Here is an 18795-nt window from a genome sequence, read left to right on the forward strand (position 1 = left end):
CTTCTGATCACGATTGCTCGGTCAGCTTCGATGAGCAAAACCCTAGCCTCGAGAACTTCTCCACCTTCTTTCTCCTTCCTGCATCATTAACAATAGCCATACAGTAGGCGGGGTTCATCGTTTTGCGTCGGGTGACTATTCGTTCGATTGCTATAGCCTTGTGGTAGCCTCGTTCATTGGTACGAGGCTGATGCAAGGCGTTGTTCTATTTTTAGCGACACGAGAGCCCACTTGAATAGTTATTTAGAGTTGTGGCCCAGGCTGGTTGTGGCCCTGCCCGAGGCAGGCCGGAACTCTTATTCATCAGTCCCAGGCCACAGTCCCAGGCCATCAGTCCCAGGCCATCGCTCCCAGGCCATCGCTCTCATTCATCAGTCCCAGGCCACAGTCCCAGGCCATCACTCCCAGGCGGCACTCTCTCAATCAGTCGTTCCAGGCAGTCATTAGTCCGGCGGATACACGGAATCTGCTTGCACAGATAATCAAGGATAGTGTAGGTATGGAAAATTGCGTTGGGAATCTATATACTACTTCTATATATTAACTAAAAAATAATCTTCTCCAAACTAGTCCATCTCTTCCTAACTTATAGGAGACGAAAGATAATCTATATATAATATAATACTTGGGTTACGAGATCAGGGCCGCTTCGCTAAAATTAAAGCCTGGCGTACGGAAAGCCGTAAGGATCAAGTGATCAAGCGATTTTCGAATCCGGTTTTCGACTTTCGATGTCCGATTTGTGGCACGTGCGCACCCCACCAAAAATCGCAAATACCACATATCACACCCACATACTATACCCTCTCCCTGTACCTCTATTACTACTTCAAATATCTACTTTCTTTAATTCTTCTCTCCCTCTCTCTCTCTCTCTATATATATGGATAAGAGAGGGGGTTTATAGGGGGAAAGGGGAGGGGGGGAAGGAGGGGGGGGCAAAGCGAGGGAACTTAACCAAAAATTTATGTCGCTAAATTTTTAGTGCCTATAGCCTGTAACTTAGTGACCGTAGCCCTAAAATTTAGCGACAAGTAGCCTATAATTATAGGGCTTCCTTTCCTAGCGAGTCGCGTGCCTCGAACCTCGCTTTTCGCTTTTCGCTTTCTACTTTTTTCACTTTTCACTTTTCATCTACTCACTCGCCCTCCACGCCCCCCTCCCCCTTTCCCCCCTCTCTTATATATATATAAATAAGAATTAAAGAGAGAGTAATATTTTAAGCAGTAATAATAGGTAGAGGTACAGGGAGAGGGGGTGTGGTATGTGGGCGATTTTTGGTGGGGTGAGCACGGGCCACAAATCGGACATCAAAAGTCGAAAACCGGATTCGAAAATCGCTTGATCACTTGATCCTTATCGCTTTCTGTAGGCTGTTGCCTTTGATGCCTTACCAAAACGCCACTATTTTAATCGTACCCTTATTCGCGAATACGATCGTGCGGAACATATATAGGCCGGCCCTGCGCCTTACGTGGTTTAATCTCTTCCTCGGGTTCTCTCGGTCTGTCTTTGATGGTGACTAAGTACAGTCGGTAATACTGATTTATCTCACAATGGAGAAAACATTCAAGTTCGTAGATAGTAGTGCCAAGGTCGACAGAGTCACTCGAAAGTTAATGCGCAGCCATGTCATGAAGGGTAAAAATGCTGGAAAGACAGTTCATCGTCGTTCAAGGTTTGAGTTGAGCGCCGGGCGGACGCCATGTGGCGATGCAAGTTTCCCAAATGAGGAGGCGAGGAAGCGCAACGCGGAAGAATTAGGACCAGTCGCAAGGAATCTTGGAAATGTATTGCGCACTTTCCAATTTCCTGTGGAGCTAAGTGAAAGTTCACTGAAAAGTATTGATCAGTGTAAGTATGACAGCCTCTTGATGAATCAATTGAGAGTGGCTACTAAGACATGTTATCCTAAGTTTTCCTCTTCATAACAGAAAAGATGTACCCTTCTCAGCTTGGGCTTTCATCTAATGAGTATAAATATGACTGGCTTCTGACGACGTTCATTGATGAGGATGGTATATATTTCAATCGTATTCCTAAGTCTTAGCCTTACTGATTTGGCGCGCAGCATCATACTGCAGTCTGGCATTGATGGCATCAACTAATGCATTCTTCATTAGCGGAGGTATCAGCCCACCGAAAGCATTGTCCTATCTTTCCAACACACTTTCACTAGTGAAGCGAAGGATGCAAGGCGAAGAAGCTCTCTCAGATTCCACACTGTGCATGGTTATGATGCTTATCCTTCAAGAGCAAATTCGGCATGAAAAGGCCTCGCAGATTCACTACGAAGGACTCAGGAAAATGATCAAACTCCGTGGTGGACTTTCTCGGCTCGAGAGTTGCCCCACACTTTTATTAAAAATGTCTAAGTTAGTGCTTTCCAATCACACTTTACATTCTCATCTAATTTGGTATTGGTTCACAGAATGGACATACTCCACGCACTTCGATACGGAAAGCCAGTATTATTCTTTCGAGACCGCATGTCTGAGGTTCGAAGTACCCTACTATCAATGGGTTTCAACTTTTATTCCGGTTTAACCTCTGGACAACATTAACGAGACGGAATAAATACAGATATTCAAGACATACTCGTTGATGTCATAAGCATCACTACTCTATTTAATAATCCTCCTACCCGCCAGACCTTAGATATAACGACGTTTCTGGAGATAGTGATATCTATATGTTGCCGCCTTATTCGATTTCGACCATTACAAAGTCCGAAGCCTGAATGCAAGAGGGAAGCAGCATATCATATTGGATTAATAACATTCATGACAACACTATTCTTGCAGTGGGATAACCGCAGAATCCAAGAATACGATTCAATCTCTCGGCGACTAAGAGAGGTTCTTGATGAGGAATTCGATGCTCACGACGGCGATTTGCTTCTCTGGCTTTTGTTCATTGCAAGCCTCTGGTTTTCGACCACGAGCAGTCACTGGCTCATTTTGAGGATAAGAATTCTGACTGTGCAGTTGGACATTGATAACTGGTCAAGGGTTCGTGATTCTATTTGCAAGTTCCCATGGATAAACGTTCTTCACGAGAAAACTGGTCGCGCAGTTTGGGATCTCGTGTATCATGGACCACACAGAGATTGACTGTCGTTGAAGTTCTTACGCTAGAAAGTCATGAATAAGAGTTTTGCCACCAGTAAATTATAGGCTATAAAATAACCCCTGGGGTATTTTGTTTTAATAAGATAATAAAATCGTCGCCTTATTCATTGCTTCGCCATATACAAAGCAAAGTAGCCCTATCCGTTCGTAATTTGCCTCATTTAGGGCTGGTAGGAAATATAGCCTGAAACCAAACTTACTATCCTTTACCAAGTAAGTTTCCCCTTAACCACACCTCGAATAGTCTCTATAAGGTCTTAGCCTCATTGCTTGAGGAGCTTTAATGCTCTCTAGACTTTAATTATATGCAACTAGCAATTTAGATAAGCTAGTAATAAAAAACATTTCTATAAAAAAGTGTTCTTATCCCTTCGTCCGGTGAGACATTGTCACATTAGCGGCCGCACATGAATATCCCTAATTCGGCCAGAACATAATCCGAATTAGGGATAAAGGATAACCTCGATATAAGAATACCCGGGATAAGGATATCCTCGTTTTTGAGGATACATCTGCTAGCCCCGCAGGGATTACTTTTGCTGTGTACCACACCTAGTTATAAGGATACCTCGCATTATCCTTAGTTTTTTTGGGACAATTTCGGTATCCTTATATCGAGGTTACACTGTATTCATGTGCGGCTGCTAATGTGGCAATGTCTCACCGGACGAAGGGATAGTAGGGACAGCTTAAATAAGCGAGGACATATCGAGCAATAGCTTAAGTAATAGTAGCGATTAGCTAAATAAACAAGCATATGCAGAGTTTGATAGTAGGGGATGGCTTAAGTGATAGTAAGAAACAACTAAAACCTTATGATGGTGACTCGGTCCAGGTGCCGTAAGCACTAACATGTTCACGTCAGAGTTCCCCGCAGACAGCGTTAAGTAGAGCTTCTTTAATTCGAAGAGGAAGGAGGAATCTTGACGAACGTAAGTTTTGGGAAGACAACGGAGTTGGATACCCGGGGCTTGGCTTGGCGAGGAAAGGGGGTAGTCGCTAAATGTCCGCATCCGGAATACTGTTGGTCGTGCTAACTTCATCACCGAGTTCCCCACAATTTAGCAGTAGTGCTGTGCAATTGCCGGTGGCAATCTCATGCTATTGAATCTAGCCCAGCATTGAGGTAGGAAGCAAAGAGTCGCCCACTTACAGCCCGTATACAAGAGTAAATTTCCGACCAAGTACTGTAGATTAGGATCCAAGATGTACCGCTTTTCCTTCTTGTTGCTATTGTAACAGGCTATCCAAATCAAACATCGTTACAACTGCCTCAAGTAGCCAGGTCAAGTTGTTGACAGACGAGATGTGTGTCAGTATCCACTGCAGTACGAACATGACCACGAAAATTGTTGTCCTGGTGGTCTGCAAGATGTCGCTAACCAGCACTTATCCAAGAGTTTTCTAACATGGACAATAGTTTGAAATGAGGGGCGATGAGGAGACTATTCGAATACCTGGGAATAGAAAATAGGATGCGGATGAATACCTGGCAAATCTTTTGGTATTGGATAGGAAGTTAGCTCAGCGGGTTTGTTGAACTGGTACACTAGCCTGGTTAGCCTACTATTCCTTCCAGCACCAGGTTTCAACCACTAATTTAGTCTTCTCCACTCTCAATTGTAATGTATCACTTGCGGAGCTTATTAAACGCTCACTAGTATATAGTCATATGTTTTATTAGCTGATTTAAATTATCGGAGAACACGTGCTTGGAACACCCATTTCGCCGAAGGCTAATGGGGGCAAGAACAAGGCTTTGGACTCCTTCCTCTCTCTTTTCAGAACTCCTTCTGCCTGTGCATTAGTTATTTAAGCCCCGTCAACTATTGATATTATCGTCTTTGCGCCTCCATATTGCTCCGGCGCAATAGGGTTACCGTGTCTTACTTCTAAAGCTGATAGAAGGAAGGAACTATTGTTATTACCGGGGTTTCTAAGGCAGGGTTGATTTGAAGTATGATGTTTAAATTACGTATCATTTAATTCTGGGAATTGGTGTTAAAATACTGTGAAATCCGAAAATCCGAAATCCGCCGTTACTTGCTCCAGAATCCTCATGGCGTGGGATTGGAAGGTTTCAGGCTGTGTCCAATTTCCTCTTCGCTTTTACTGCCTCCATTGCTACTTGCAGGCTTTTCCAATCCGGTGGTTCCACTTATTTCCTGAGCACCAGAATCGAGTTTACTACCTGACTTGATCAAGTCGGGTAGATGCTCTCGAATGAAAGACATTACTTCGTGTCGGCATCTCTCCTCATGTCTGAAGAATCGACCAGGAGCCTGAACAATTAATAAGAAGGATGCTGCACCTGATAATGGGACTGAAGCATACCCATTCTTTTCTCTTGAAGTCAACCCGAATGCCTTTCTCTTCCAAGTCCTCAGACTTTATTGGCACAACGCTGATCTCCGGCAGTTGATGATACCGGAAGATTTCACGCTTCTCGTCATTTCTCCAAAGATCCCGAAGTTCCTCCTGCTGGAACTTGCGAATCGCTTCTTTATGGCATTTATCTACTTTGTCCTCCGAATGAAGCACAATACTCTTGACGAAGTACGTTGATGTCCTCGACAAATTCTCGATATATCCGGTACATATTTCGGTATGTGGAATATGGACCGTCTTTCCGGTGTCCGCACACGTAAAGGCTGTTTTTAGTAAACGGATTTCATCAACAATGAGCTTCAGATCTTTCTCTTTGCCCCAGATAACCCAATCACCAACATCATACGGATGCTGTGAGAAGACAAAAACACAAGCATCTGTGAACGACTTGACTGGGCCCTGTAGGGCAAAACTGAGGCCCGCAAACGTCGCCCAAACTGGAGCAAGATAAGAGCCCGGGTTCTTGACAAAAAACAAAACTCGATTAAGTCAATATGCTGTCATACAGAGTGAAGTATGAGACGTACCATATATAAGGGCAGCTGGCGCCAATAGAGCAATAGACAAGACAAGGTTAAGTTCGCGGATAACCATCATCAAATTCTTTTGGCCTGATATTACTTCTTTGAGAGACTCGCCTACATCCTCAACCAGCCAATGAAGTTCTTCAAAACTGGCGAAACCGTCTCTGTTTCTATCCAGGACGCCCCACAACTGATCGAAGGATTCAAAGTGGGCGATGGCTTTAGAAGTGAATTGTTCATGAGCCCCAGAAAGAAGCTTACGGACATAGAGGGCAACTTGGCGTCTGCACCAACCACCCCCAGCAATCGTCTGGCAGGAGCCTCCGCATTCACACGAATTGTTACACAGTCCACCCCGAGCTGGGGTCTTAGAGAGGGAGGCGGCTTCGCGTTTGAACAATTTAGCTTCAGTCTTGCTTTTCGGCTGGGAGACAATTTTATCTTTGGATGACACCTCTTGGGCTGGGGTGTTCGAGTGAGAATCAACCGTGCATCTACATGATCGAACTCGCTCATGGATGCAGTCAGGCAGGGGGTGGCAGAAGTCGCGGGACGGGCGCTTCTTGAAAAAGCTTTTGAACGAATTCCGCCTTTTGGACCACCCTCGCTGGGTCTCGGCTTTTATCGACGGTCTTTCTGCGGACGGGTCCTCAAGGTCGCATTTCGTCATTAGACTTTTGATGTACTGTGCCACCATCCAATAGCCCGTTTTGGTGCCGTATCCCGTACAGAGATCGAGGAGGTTCATCTGCACCAAGCGGGTCCATTTAGAATCAGGATCTTCAAAATGTATGTCCTCGATATCGTCTTGCCCAGGCTGGTCTTCCTCAGATTCAATCTTTCTCTGCTTCTCGGGATTGTACCATCTTCTCATCAAAAACAAGAACCCCAGAAAATCCCCTACCCACTTCTGGTGTAGGTAGTCGAGTATAGAAGAAGGCTTGCGTGACTCAAAGGCCAACAGCTCTAGCGCAGAGATAATATTTTGAAGTGTCTTCAACCTAGGGTGAAGAAATTCGATAGCCGCCCGCAGGAAAAGTAGTTCGAGCAAAAGGTCTTTAACAAAATAGACGAAGTCAACAACTAATGCTGCGAGCATGACTTTCTGGAAGGTATGGACCCAGCCAGTGGTGCAGTGGTGATGATCGACGCGGCATAAAAGTGGCACAGTTGACCAGCATATAAATCCCCAGGCCAAGAGCATTGTGGAATGCCTGATATCGACAAAAAAGGTGTTGTAGTTTTCTCCCTCGTCAAACAACAGATTGCATACAGTAAACCAAAAATAAGAGAGGGCCCATGCAAAGAGATAAGAGGCCAAAAGGCCAGCCCATGATACGGCAAGCCAGCAAAACAATCCGAAGAGGCGGACGTTTTGAATTTGAACGGTTCGAAATCTTGTTGCGCTCAATGCTAGAGGGATAGCGAGAATGACAGCCCCCCAGAACCACCAGAAAACAAACTTTCGTTTGGCATGCGAGAGCAAGTCGAAAAAGTTGTAGCCCCCCTCCTCAGTGTAATCCTCTCTATCATTGCCACTCGCGCCCTTTTCCGGATCCGGGTGTGGGTTTTCTTTGATATTTACTGTAGTTCCCTTGTTTGAGTCCTTAGGAGCAGATGAGGAGTCATGTTGACTTTCACCTGTCCCAAGCGGCGTCATGGTGAGATCCTAAATTTCGAGTAGCCCCGTTGAGGCCCAATTGGAGTGACCAGACTGGATCTATCGATCGGAAGGGGTGCAGATCTGAAAATGTATAAACGAATAATACTGCAGAATTGGCGATACTTAAAAAAGTGCGTCGGAGCTGATATTCCGCATAATGCAAGTTGTGCAGTAGTGAAGGTGCACAAACTGCGGACTCATCATTGCTTGAACATGAGAGAGATTACCGACAAGCACTTATAGCTTGGGAATAGGTGTGGCAAATAATTCACACAGTGGGAATTTAGTTTTTAGGGTGCGATGCAGGGTAACTGTTACGCTACTCGGTGTCTGAACATGGAAAAACAAAATATTTCAGGCGCATTGAGACGGATGTCCAGACCACACCATACAAGGCCGCCACTTTATTACATTGCCCTATGGGTCAAGGCCAACTGTTCCTTCAGCTCTCCAAAGAAAGCCACGCCGTATACCGTACACCGTCCATTGCTGGGAGTGGCTTTTTGATGCCCAATAGAAAGAAAGCATCTGAAGCTACTAGCCTCGATGCAATGCAGCGAAATTGATGCCGTGGCGGTTCGCCCAGTCAGCCCCAGTGAAATGATAAGAAATCAGCGGCACACCGCACGAATAGAGGCTGGGGGGCTTGCATTGAGCGGTCAAATCTCCAATCCCGAGCCTGGAAATGACATTCTAGGTCATATTATACTCCTACACAGTCAAGAAATCATAGGTAGCTCAGCTACTGAGTGCGTTCCCTCCTCTCAGCTTTCAAAGCGCAATGGAGCGACATTTGATCTCGATGCCCCTAAGCGAGGAAAGGCGTAATATTAGAAGAGGCGTACGTATCCTGGGTGTCTCATTGTTACACGACTAGTGCGATATTAAGAGGGAAACTAACTTGATTTCACTATAACTCGTAGAATATTTCCTAAGTTAAAAGAACAATTATGCAGTAGTACCAGCAGGTGTGATTTATCGCACGCCTGATATCACCATCTTGTGGCCCGGGACCCGCTACTACACTTCATTCTCAACACTTCAATAGTTTAACAGCTTCCTGCGATAAGACTCTTTTTCTTGATTCAAAATCATTTATCCACAGCAAGTAATCGCACTGATCTGAGCGTTATCATGGTGAATTAGATTATGCTTAAGATTATTTAAAGTGTTCTGTCTTCTCTGTCAAATAAGCGAACTACTATCCACCCCGATATAATACTCTGCATATAACTCAATATCCAATGAAAGGAATTATGAAATAAAAGAGATAACATATATCTATACTCGACACTTTCCCCTCCCCTTTAGAATCTCACCACCCAAAACTCTCAGCATGCAAGTAAATGCTTCCGCCCTTCCCCTCAAGACCCGCAACAACCCGTCTCGTTTCAGCCGTCAACTCAACGGGACCACAAACCGCGACCCCTATTTCTCCATCCGCCTTACCTTGCGCCTCCTTTATAATTCCTTTCAGGTCCGGTCTCCCGCTCTGTATCGTCGTCACTGAACACCTACTAGCATAATATGGAAGCTCCAGTCTTGGCGTCTCTTCCACCGCCTCGTTGGTTCTCTCTTGAGTTTTGACTTGTTCGGCAAGAGGGTTTGATTTAGTGTCGGGAGGCAGTTTAGGAAATGGTGAGATGCAAGAACACTCCTCATTCCCTTTTTCACAGTGACATGCTTCTGCTGAAGACGGTTTTCCCTCATCAACCTCAGCGAATTCCTCATCCGCAGTAACAAAAATTCTGACTCCCAACTCAATACCAGCCTTTTGCAACTCACCACCTGCATGTTTCAACTCAGAGTCTATCCAAGAAGTACAGGCTGAAGTTTTGACCGCCCAGATAAATGTCACATGTTTCACAGCGGGTTTCTGCTTCTCGGCTCGCCAGGCGAGGTCAAGCAAAACAGGTAACGTGAACGTCACACCTGTTGAGCCTGCGATTAGGAGAACGGAATTGTAAGATGCGAAGTCAAGCTGTGTGCCACCGTAGGGGCCGTCAATTAACACGAGATGAGTGGATTTGGAATCCTGGGGTGACTCAGATGAAGCTGAGCCTCCATGGAGAGAAATAGTACTCTCATTCGCATGAATGCGGCTCGTAAATCCACGGTGTGCTCTGAGAATGAAAACAAGTTTCCCTTCATGAGAAGATGGGATGGAAGCTACTGTCGCGGGATGACTCTGTCCCAACCCAAACCTTGGCAAAGAAAGCAGGACAAAAGAGCCTGGGCTCCAGTTCTTCAATTGTCTCGTGCTTACAATAACCTTAGTGACACCGCCATTTAACTGGATCAGTGTTGCTCTTCCTGGACGTAGGTTGTTGTATGCATAGCGTAGAGTTCGGAGAGTTCGTTCGAACAGGTATATACCGATGGGAATCCAGACGTAGATCCGAGAGAAGAGGGCTGTGGATGGGAGATGAAGCATGATGCAGATAATGAGGCCAAAGAATGTGAGGATGTGTTGGATAACGAAGAATTCGTACCAGAGGTTGCGGATTGGAGCGAGGGTGGAGAGGTTTAACCAGAGGAGGAAAGCGTAGGCTTTGATTCCTATTTATCTTTAGTAAGATTGTTTGGTCCACAAGTTGGGAAAGAGGGTGATATACCGGTCGGAGGGCAGGTATCAGTGTTCCACTCTAGTTGTAGCAAGCCAAGACTATTCCACAAAGCCTGTTGGTAGCCCATGTGTAGCGTAGCTGTGAGGAGCATCGTTCTTGCAACCCATCGATGAAGAACATTTAGACGCTCATAGCCAACTCCCGTGATGAGTCCGATGATGTTGACTTTCCCAGATAGGAGAATCAACAGCGGGAGTTGGGTTATTGTGAGCCAGCCGGCACGGACACCGATAGCTTGACGATGCTGATCACCCGGGATATCTTGGTTGACGAATTCGAGAGTAAGGACGAAGGCTAGATAGATGAAGAGGAGGACGATAATGCCGAGAGGAGGAACCTTGAGTAGATTGGAATGGCGGGTTGGCGAGATTTGGGGATAGATGAGTTTTCGAAAGGCGGAGGTGATGGCATCGAGCATTCGGCCGCAACAACGTGGAGGAGTTGCTTGTTTGACTCTGCTGGCGGCGGCCGATCTCATTCTGTAGACTCCTATGAGAGGTGGAAACTTTTCAGACTTTTGTCAGACTTACCTTGAGCGAGATCTAAGACGCACGGCCATGTTCAGGAGAGCTGTGAGACCAATAACCACAATGACGCCGTACCAATACCTCCTCGCATAAAAGTTTGCAATGACTTGAAGCTCTGTATCGTCAAGTATCGTCATCAACAAATCCATTCGAGGGTCTGTGCCATTCGACATGTCCATTCCGCCAGTGGGAGAACCATCTGCAGCGCTTGCGGAACTCGAAGGCATCGAATCGGTCATTGTCATGCCTGGCATGGTAGAAGACATGCTTGACATATCCATTTCGGCTTCAATTTTCTCTGGTTTTCGGAAGGAATGACTTTTAGTAATATATCGTTGCTGGATAAGAGGGAAGAACTCGAGCACAGACTCGAGAGCCGTGGCAGAGCTGTCATCAAACAAACGCTAATAAAAGCGACAAACGGCAGTAGATTACAAGGATCTAATGGGGTATTCGACAAGGCATCTTATACGGCACAACCACAAGTCGGACATCGGGGAGTAGCGTAGTGTCGGTAGCCATCCGGACATGCACTGCCATCGTGCTTGACTCGAGAGCCTTACGTTTCTGCCATGTGATCCCCACTACCGATTTTCCAAATCCTGATTCAAAACTTCGCAGCAGAAGAGACAAGACGCGCAATACCATCCTTTCAGCTTTGAAAAGTCGGCAGTGCAAAGCCATGTCCGACCGATATACACGTAAAGCAATATGCGGGGTAACATTGGGTGCTGCGTCGCCTGCGTGTTTGACTTGGATCTGCCAGATTAGCCAGCCGCAACCTTGCGGTGACATGTGGCTACCCGAGGGAGCCTAGCGATCGGAGGAGAATGGCCGTCTTATTGATAGGGGAGTGTTGTACAATAACGGAAATGACGCAGGGCTCTCGTCTAATATATTTGATTTGTCGTTTGTCGAAAACGTTTTAAACGGAGAAGGATGCCAGAGAAAAGCCCCCTCCAAAAACTGCAGAATCATCTCTCCAGACACTTCAAAAATGTTGGGTTCTAGGCTCCAGATCTTGGTTCTTTTGTGCGTACTGTCTATTGCAAATGCAACTGGACTTCAGAAGTATCATCGTGAAGAGCAAATATCGAATATTTTGAGGGCAAGAAAGGGTAAGAGAGTCCTGCTGTGCCAAATCCACAAAGTATTTAGAGCTGATGATCATTTAGATCCACCCAGCCCTCCGATCAACTCAACCATCACAACACTTGCACCTCAATTCTTCACCGACCAAGGCTCCAAAAGGGTGAAGGTCACTTACGGACCATTCGTCGTACCATCGATGGACATCAACAATGGCATGCAAAACTTCGAGTTTGCAAGCGTCAAGTTTGGATGCAAAAATTGCACCGTCACCTACATGGAGGCTGGACTTGAGTATCCCAATGGGACATACGCAAATGCCAATACTAGCCTGTGGCTGCACCATATCGTCCTGTACAACTTGAACAATTTGGACACCGTTTGTGGGACTGAGGAGTTTGGAGAACGTTTCTTTGCTTCTGGAAACGAGCGCTCTCCGGTCAACATCTGTATCAATGGGTGAGCATTGCACCTAACCACCTCGAAAGTTGCAGGACTGACTTGACCATAGAACCGACAAGGCGGGCTACTATGTTGGACCGAATGACACAATTGCATTCCTGACGGAACTCATGAATACGGCCATGATGAACCAAACAGCCATCGTTACCATAACTTATGAGTATCTCCCTGGTCTGCCCAGTAACTTCCACAAAGTGACTCCAATATGGTTGGACATCACTGGCTGCGGAGGCTCAGAGGCACCAGCAAAGAACGACACTGCATTTCAATACACTTCTCCTGTTTGGACAGCCAACGCAACTGGCCGAGTTACATCCGCAATCGGGCATCTCCACGATGGTGGAGTTCACCTCGACATCACGAAAAACAACAGCACGATGTGCGACTGCGCAGCAGCATACGGCCAGAACCCAGGCTACGTGGATCCATCGGGTATGAGCATGCCAGGAATGCCCATGATGAACATGGGGATGCACATCTCCTCGCTCTCCGAATGCTCCACTGGACAGATCAACCTGGGCGATAATTTGACTGTGACGGCATTCTATAACACCACAGAATACATGCCCATGACGAATACCGATGGCTCGCTGGCGCCGATCATGGGTATTGCGCTGCTGTATTTGGCGCAGAATGAAACGTACACCAGCACCTCGACCAGTAAACCCTCCACATCGATACCCACGGGATCAGGATCTGGATCAGGAGTCTCGAGTTCCAGCTCTCATGCCGCTGCTGCGATGATCACCAGTGGCCCCGTTTTGGTAGCGGGCGCAATGGGTGCCATGGTGGCGTTTGGCTTCGCCTGACAGTTGATGTAGGCATCGTGGATATAGAGTTGGCTTCGGTTAGAGTGGGCAGTCTTTCTGAACGAGACGCCGAATGAGAAGTCGGGGTGACAGAGGCCGTGTATTCGTAACTTTAATAATATGCATAATTATTCTTGCTTTTGCCTTTCTCCCTTCCGTGTGCCAACCATGCGGTATCTGGGATTGATGCCTGTGGATGTGATTGGGATTTGGCTGTTCGTATTGAGACCTTGTGGCTCGGGTGGAAAAGATGACCCGAGTTGAATGCCGGACTGGGGAAGCGCGCCCGAGGAGTGCAGAAGGCGCAGTCTCCATTCAGGCTGTGCACGTATCGTGACCTGTTAGATCTGTGAATGTTAATCCTGTTTGTGTAACGAGAGATGGACGTGGACTCTCGGACAGAGACGCAAGCTGTGTCGTCACCGGCTCCTCCAGATGCAAAATTTCAATCTCGAGCTAGCAGCGGATCAGGAAATGTGAGGCAGTTTTCCGATGTGCAACAGGAGTCTGTTTGCGAAGAATTAGTTCGGAGTCTGTGGTTCAGGCAACATGACAGCTCAAGTCGGGCGGCGACAACGAAAAGTTGAAAATCACGCGGGGAGGACGCGTCGCCGTCTCGCAAAAGTCACGAGACTTCAAACGAGGCAGAGTCACTTTAGACTCTCCATTCAGCAACTAGTATTATTTCCTTCCAATTTGTCGAAGAAGCCGTTTCTCTCTCTTTGGTGGTAAGGCAAAGTGATGTGGTGAAGTTATCGGAGCTAGTATAAGATTTTTGAATGGCCACAAGCTTCTTTACTACAGCATTCGCAGGCATAGACTTGTGTATATTAGGCGGGCTAGGACCTAATTCGTCGGCATAGACAGACAGACTTGTTGGCATATCATTTATCCAAGCTTGATTGTGTTGTGCAATTATTGGTACTGTAAGCGAAAATGAGGCTTCGGTGTACTAGAGGCTTGGAACATTCTAGTTTTGGCTCTTTCATCGTCCAACGAGGTTTTCTAATAAGTCAAGAATAATCGTATCCCCTTAGGCGAATCAATATTTGTTATTTAGCGTTCGGACCCAAAAGTCATTACCCGTACATCGATCGCACGTTCTACAAGGCGTCCAGTCGCCTCTGTTCTAGTTTACTCATTAATCATCTCACTAATCAATAATATAGTCCAATATGATCTCAGTAATCAATTAGACGCTGTTTACGGTTGAGACGTCACATTAATCGTTAAGACGATATGATCTTCAGGATCTTCTACGAGTAGAACGTTACAGGGTATTAGCCCTGTAATCTTAGCGAGCGAGACGCCGCCAGAGCCTATAATTATAGTATATAAAGCCCTAGAATAATAATGGGAGTATAGAGAGTGCAGTTTAGTAAGCGTAGTAAGTTTAAGTCCCGTCTGTCTTTATTAATCGATTTGTCCGAACTAACGGTTAAATCGATTAGATTACGAAAACGGAAGGGGCTTTATTAGTGAGTACTCCGTATATACAGTACGAATATTGCGGCATAAAGTCATGCGACTTCAGCGTATGTGCCCTGTACGATGTACAGCTGGTATGTTTTGGCCCCTGTCGACAGGGGGGGTGCAACTTCAACACCACACAACTCTTGTAGTTTTGGACGAAAAATAATTATAAAAACACGTATATGATTCTTAAGACTAGGTAAATGTATGGATACATGTTTCTCAGAAATTTTTAATTGTTGTGGTGGCATTGCTAGGAAGAGCTGCCGACCCCTGCAAAAAACAGGGACTAAAACATACCAGCTGTAATTTACCTCCGTAGTGGCTGTGGCTATAGCGCCACGCTGTTGGCCCAGTGACTATAGCGCTCAGACGCTGGAACTTAGAGGTCTTATAGGGCCCTTTAGCGATCAAGCCCCTATACTTGCAGGGGTATACCCTAGAATTGTCTTTCAATCCCTGAAACCCCTTACAGGGCCTAAGCCTATGGCTTAATAAACCTCGCTTTTACAGGGGCAGGTAGCATAATTTAGGTACGGACCCACTAAGCTACAGGTGCTTCCAGGGCACTTTAGCGGTGGTGGCGTTACAGGCTAGTTTCACTGATTACAGCGTGTGATTGGTAGCTGAGACATTATGTGCCCTGTAGTCGCATTACTTTATGCCGCAATATTCGTAGCGAGTTAACGGGAGGAAGGCGGGGTGCTGCCCACCATAAGCACAGGCCTGGTGCGCTGTCACACCTCACTGTTTCACGATCTGAAGACCATTTCGTCTCAATGATAAATGAACCATCTTAGCAGTAAACAGCGTCTAGTTGATCAATAAGACATCTTACTGATTAATGAGACAATTGACTAGTAAACCAGAATATCTCGTTCGCTTGGTGGGGTGGGTAACACTTTTCTTCAATTGGACCTTGCACTCGGTGCTTCAATGCAGCCAAGAGAAAAGCCATCATGGGAGTGAGTTTAGGCAGATATCGTGTGATTTCTTGTTAAGCCACTGGAGGATGTCCTGCACTACCCTCTGAATCGGGCTTGCTTCAGCCCTCAGCCTTTATGTTGTGCAACATTGTGTTGCTGCCCTGCTGACCATTGTTGCCACATCTAAAATCCGCATCCACCACGCAACCCCTAAGTCTCAGTCCTGAAGAACTATTGAGGGCATGCAACAGATTTAAGCTTCTCTCACCAACTTGGGTTTAAACATTTTATTGGGAACTTATTTACTTTAAGATGGAGACGACACTGTCTCCTCAGAAAATGTCTCATGTTATCATAGTAAATCCATTAATGGAGGAGGCAAAGTGTTCAGCTGAGTCTGAGGTGCCACAGACAACCTCAAGTCCGCCACATCGAACGATTCGAGAAATGTGGCTTTTTAGTTGTCTGGGTGGATGGGTGTTGACACATAGATAATGAAGGTCTGCCATGTTTAGGGCGTTTCCTCTTTATTCTAGAAACGCGGATGTATCTTTCTTCTCCGCAAGATACTGCCAAACCTCTTCCACGGTAGCTCAGAGAAGAATCCTTTCGCATCCAACATGGTTCAATTTGAGGAATGGGACAAGGGTGTATTTGCATCCGAAATCGCCAAGAACAACATCTACCCTCAGGATTTATCCAAGAGCGACGATGAGAACAACATTCCAGTCCCTTCACCAGCTCCCTTGGCTAAAGGGACGTACCATGGGTCGAAGAAAGCAGCTACGGAAATGTACCATCGTATTCAACAGAGGTAGGTCTTTTTTCTCAATTTTCGAGACTGTTGGAAGCACATTTCAAATCCCAGAGCTCTTGGCGCTCGTGCTGTATCTAAGGAGTCGACAAAGTCTAGATGTAGTGTACGCAAGAGCAAAAGTCTTGGTGGTACATGGAGCCAATATTGGCGTTTGACCCCCGCCCCAGATACCTCGAAATCTATTCAAAATGTGGTTGACTAACTAACCAAATTATAGATTTGCCTCATACTTCGACCTGACCAACTTCGCTTCAACAGTTCCACAGCCATTGAAGTTCGAAGAAAAGAAGAAGTTGTTCACGTTTCAGGTGCCAGGAAGCGACAATTATCCACCACACCTCGCTCTAGTTCCCACCACGGCAGAAAGCGCGATCAGCTTCCTTGAAATCTTCAATTTCATGCGACTTCTTGGTACTGGTGTCTTGCTCTTTCAAATGATCCCGGACAAAATACTGGAGTTCATTAATGATAATCCGATTGCAACGACCATGGCAGGCATGGAAGCTCGCAACCAACAGATCCGTCTTGCAGACGTGAATATTGGGACGGAAGCGAACATTGGCGACCGTACTGACTGGTACACTGATGCTGTATTTGCGCAACAGCAGTTCACTGGCCCGAATCCAACCACGATTACCAAAGCGTCGCCAGACTGGGTTGAGAGGTTCAAGACGCAGGCCAGAGACCAGCAAAAGCAAGCACTTTTGGATCTGCTCGATGCTGTGAATTCCGATTCACTGTACCTGCAAGACTACAGCTTCTTCCGCGATGCAGTCGAAGCAAAACCTGAGGATATTCTCTGCTCTGATGACGGAACTCGTTTTGCGTGCGCTTCGGTTTGCCTCTTTCACTTGAACCCTGACGGCAGACTCCACCCATTAGCCATTGTCCTCGACTACAGAGGAACTATGGAGAAGTCCGTCGTGGCTTTCAACCAGAGGTTGCAGCCTTCAGATTCATCCCACGTGGAAGGAACGGACTGGTCTTGGCGCTATGCGAAGATGTGTGTGCAAGTATCTGACTGGAACCTCCACGAACTCACTGTGCACCTCACGGAGACCCATCTAGTGGAAGAGGCAGTCATTGTGGCCACCCATCGAACACTTCCTATTGACCACATCGTATATCGCCTCCTGGCTCCTCACTGGTTGAAAACACTTCCACTCAATGCTGCTGCTCGTTCTGCCCTCATTCCAAGCTTCTTTGTAAATATCAACGGCATGACTAGCAGTCAAACGTATGCATTCATCAAAGATGCATATAACAAGTTTGATTGGAAGGCTCGCTACATTCCCAACGATCTCCAAACTCGGGGGTTTCCTGAGTCTGAGTTGGGCTCTAAGAAGTTTCACAACTATGCCTATGGCAGGAACATGTCGGCGCTCTGGCAGAAGCTGTGCGTTTTCGTCTCGTCTGTCATCGCAAGACACTACACTACCAACGCAGATGTTGAAAGAGACCAAGACCTCCAAAACTTCTGCAACGAAATGCGAATTCCACTTGGTGGCGCTATGGACAAATTCCCACAAATCAACACCATCGAAGAGGTCATTGACATGGTAGTGATGTGCATCCACATCGCCTCTCCTCAGCACACCGCTGTCAATTACCTCCAAGACTACTACCAAGCTTTCGTCCCCAACAAACCTTCTTGCCTTTGCACTCCTCTCCCTCAGACCATTGAGAGACTAAATGCATACACTGAAGAGGACCTGGTTCAAGCCTTGCCGGTAAAACACCCACGGGTTTGGCTTATGGCTTCGCATCTGCCATATCTCCTTAGCTACCAAGTAGACCAAAAGCAAACCTTGCTGAACTACGCGGTAAGTCTACAAAACTTGGCCGAAAACACACCGGGAGATCCCCTCTATGATGCCGGTAAACAGCTAGTGAACGACTTAATGAGCCTGAAAGCTGAATTCCAGAGAAACAAGGCTGAGATGGATGATCAGTTGGTTCCATATAATGTGATGGACCCTGATGCTACTGCAGTTTCGATATTGCTCTAGGGTGTTGAAGTTTCATTTTGGGGGAAAGGGGAGATTGGTTTCAGTTAGTTGGAGTGTCATATTTCCGGTACCAGTTCTTGTCATAATCCGTTTCTTCATAACACAAAATTTCAGTGACAAGGAGTTCCAACTGTATTGGGTCTAAACTCCCTCGCTATGCCCCATACAACATGCATGCCCGAAACCCTGTCCTCACATGATTGGCGTGATTGAACTTGGTGTTTCATTTCTATGTCTATCCCAAAGTAAATACTATACTTTATTAGTGCCCTATCATCTAGAATAGATAGTATAAACTTCTAACATGATTGTGTGTGATAGTTCAATTGCGATCTTATTGTTTATGTCTT

General features: G+C 46.2%; 5 protein-coding genes across 5 annotated transcripts; 3 read left to right on the plus strand and 2 right to left on the minus strand.

Annotated features, from left to right (window-relative positions):
• Positions 1-1533: 1533 nt before the first annotated feature.
• Positions 1534-3113, plus strand: K444DRAFT_654337 (uncharacterized protein; the record flags this gene model as incomplete). The annotated part of the gene is made up of 5 exons (XM_024885938.1): positions 1534-1854; positions 1917-2018; positions 2072-2375; positions 2432-2541; positions 2584-3113. Exons 1-5 carry the CDS (start codon positions 1557-1559, stop codon positions 3111-3113), a joined length of 1344 nt encoding a protein of 447 aa, XP_024734267.1. The 5' UTR covers positions 1534-1556.
• A 1991-nt stretch (positions 3114-5104) lies between these two features.
• K444DRAFT_665734 (uncharacterized protein) lies at positions 5105-7703 on the minus strand (the record flags this gene model as incomplete). The annotated part of the gene is made up of 3 exons (XM_024887104.1): positions 5105-5413; positions 5466-5998; positions 6047-7703. The coding sequence occupies 3 exons, from the start codon at positions 7701-7703 to the stop codon at positions 5189-5191; spliced, it is 2415 nt and encodes an 804-aa protein (XP_024734268.1). The 3' UTR covers positions 5105-5188.
• Positions 7704-9021: 1318 nt separating this feature from the next.
• K444DRAFT_644925 (putative FRE ferric reductase-like transmembrane component) lies at positions 9022-11039 on the minus strand (the record flags this gene model as incomplete). The annotated part of the gene is made up of 3 exons (XM_024885025.1): positions 9022-10265; positions 10322-10812; positions 10864-11039. The coding sequence occupies 3 exons, from the start codon at positions 11037-11039 to the stop codon at positions 9022-9024; spliced, it is 1911 nt and encodes a 636-aa protein (XP_024734269.1).
• Positions 11040-11857: 818 nt separating this feature from the next.
• K444DRAFT_632472 (uncharacterized protein) lies at positions 11858-13220 on the plus strand (the record flags this gene model as incomplete). Its single annotated transcript, XM_024883480.1, has 3 exons — positions 11858-11978; positions 12036-12408; positions 12461-13220. 3 exons carry the CDS (start codon positions 11858-11860, stop codon positions 13218-13220), a joined length of 1254 nt encoding a protein of 417 aa, XP_024734270.1.
• A 3019-nt stretch (positions 13221-16239) lies between these two features.
• K444DRAFT_654339 (Lipoxygenase) lies at positions 16240-18445 on the plus strand (the record flags this gene model as incomplete). Its single annotated transcript, XM_024885939.1, has 2 exons — positions 16240-16433; positions 16654-18445. 2 exons carry the CDS (start codon positions 16240-16242, stop codon positions 18443-18445), a joined length of 1986 nt encoding a protein of 661 aa, XP_024734271.1.
• Positions 18446-18795: the final 350 nt, after the last annotated feature.

The sequence above is a fragment of the Hyaloscypha bicolor genome (assembly GCF_002865645.1).
Source record: "Hyaloscypha bicolor E unplaced genomic scaffold K444scaffold_117, whole genome shotgun sequence".
Lineage (NCBI taxonomy): Eukaryota > Fungi > Ascomycota > Leotiomycetes > Helotiales > Hyaloscyphaceae > Hyaloscypha > Hyaloscypha bicolor.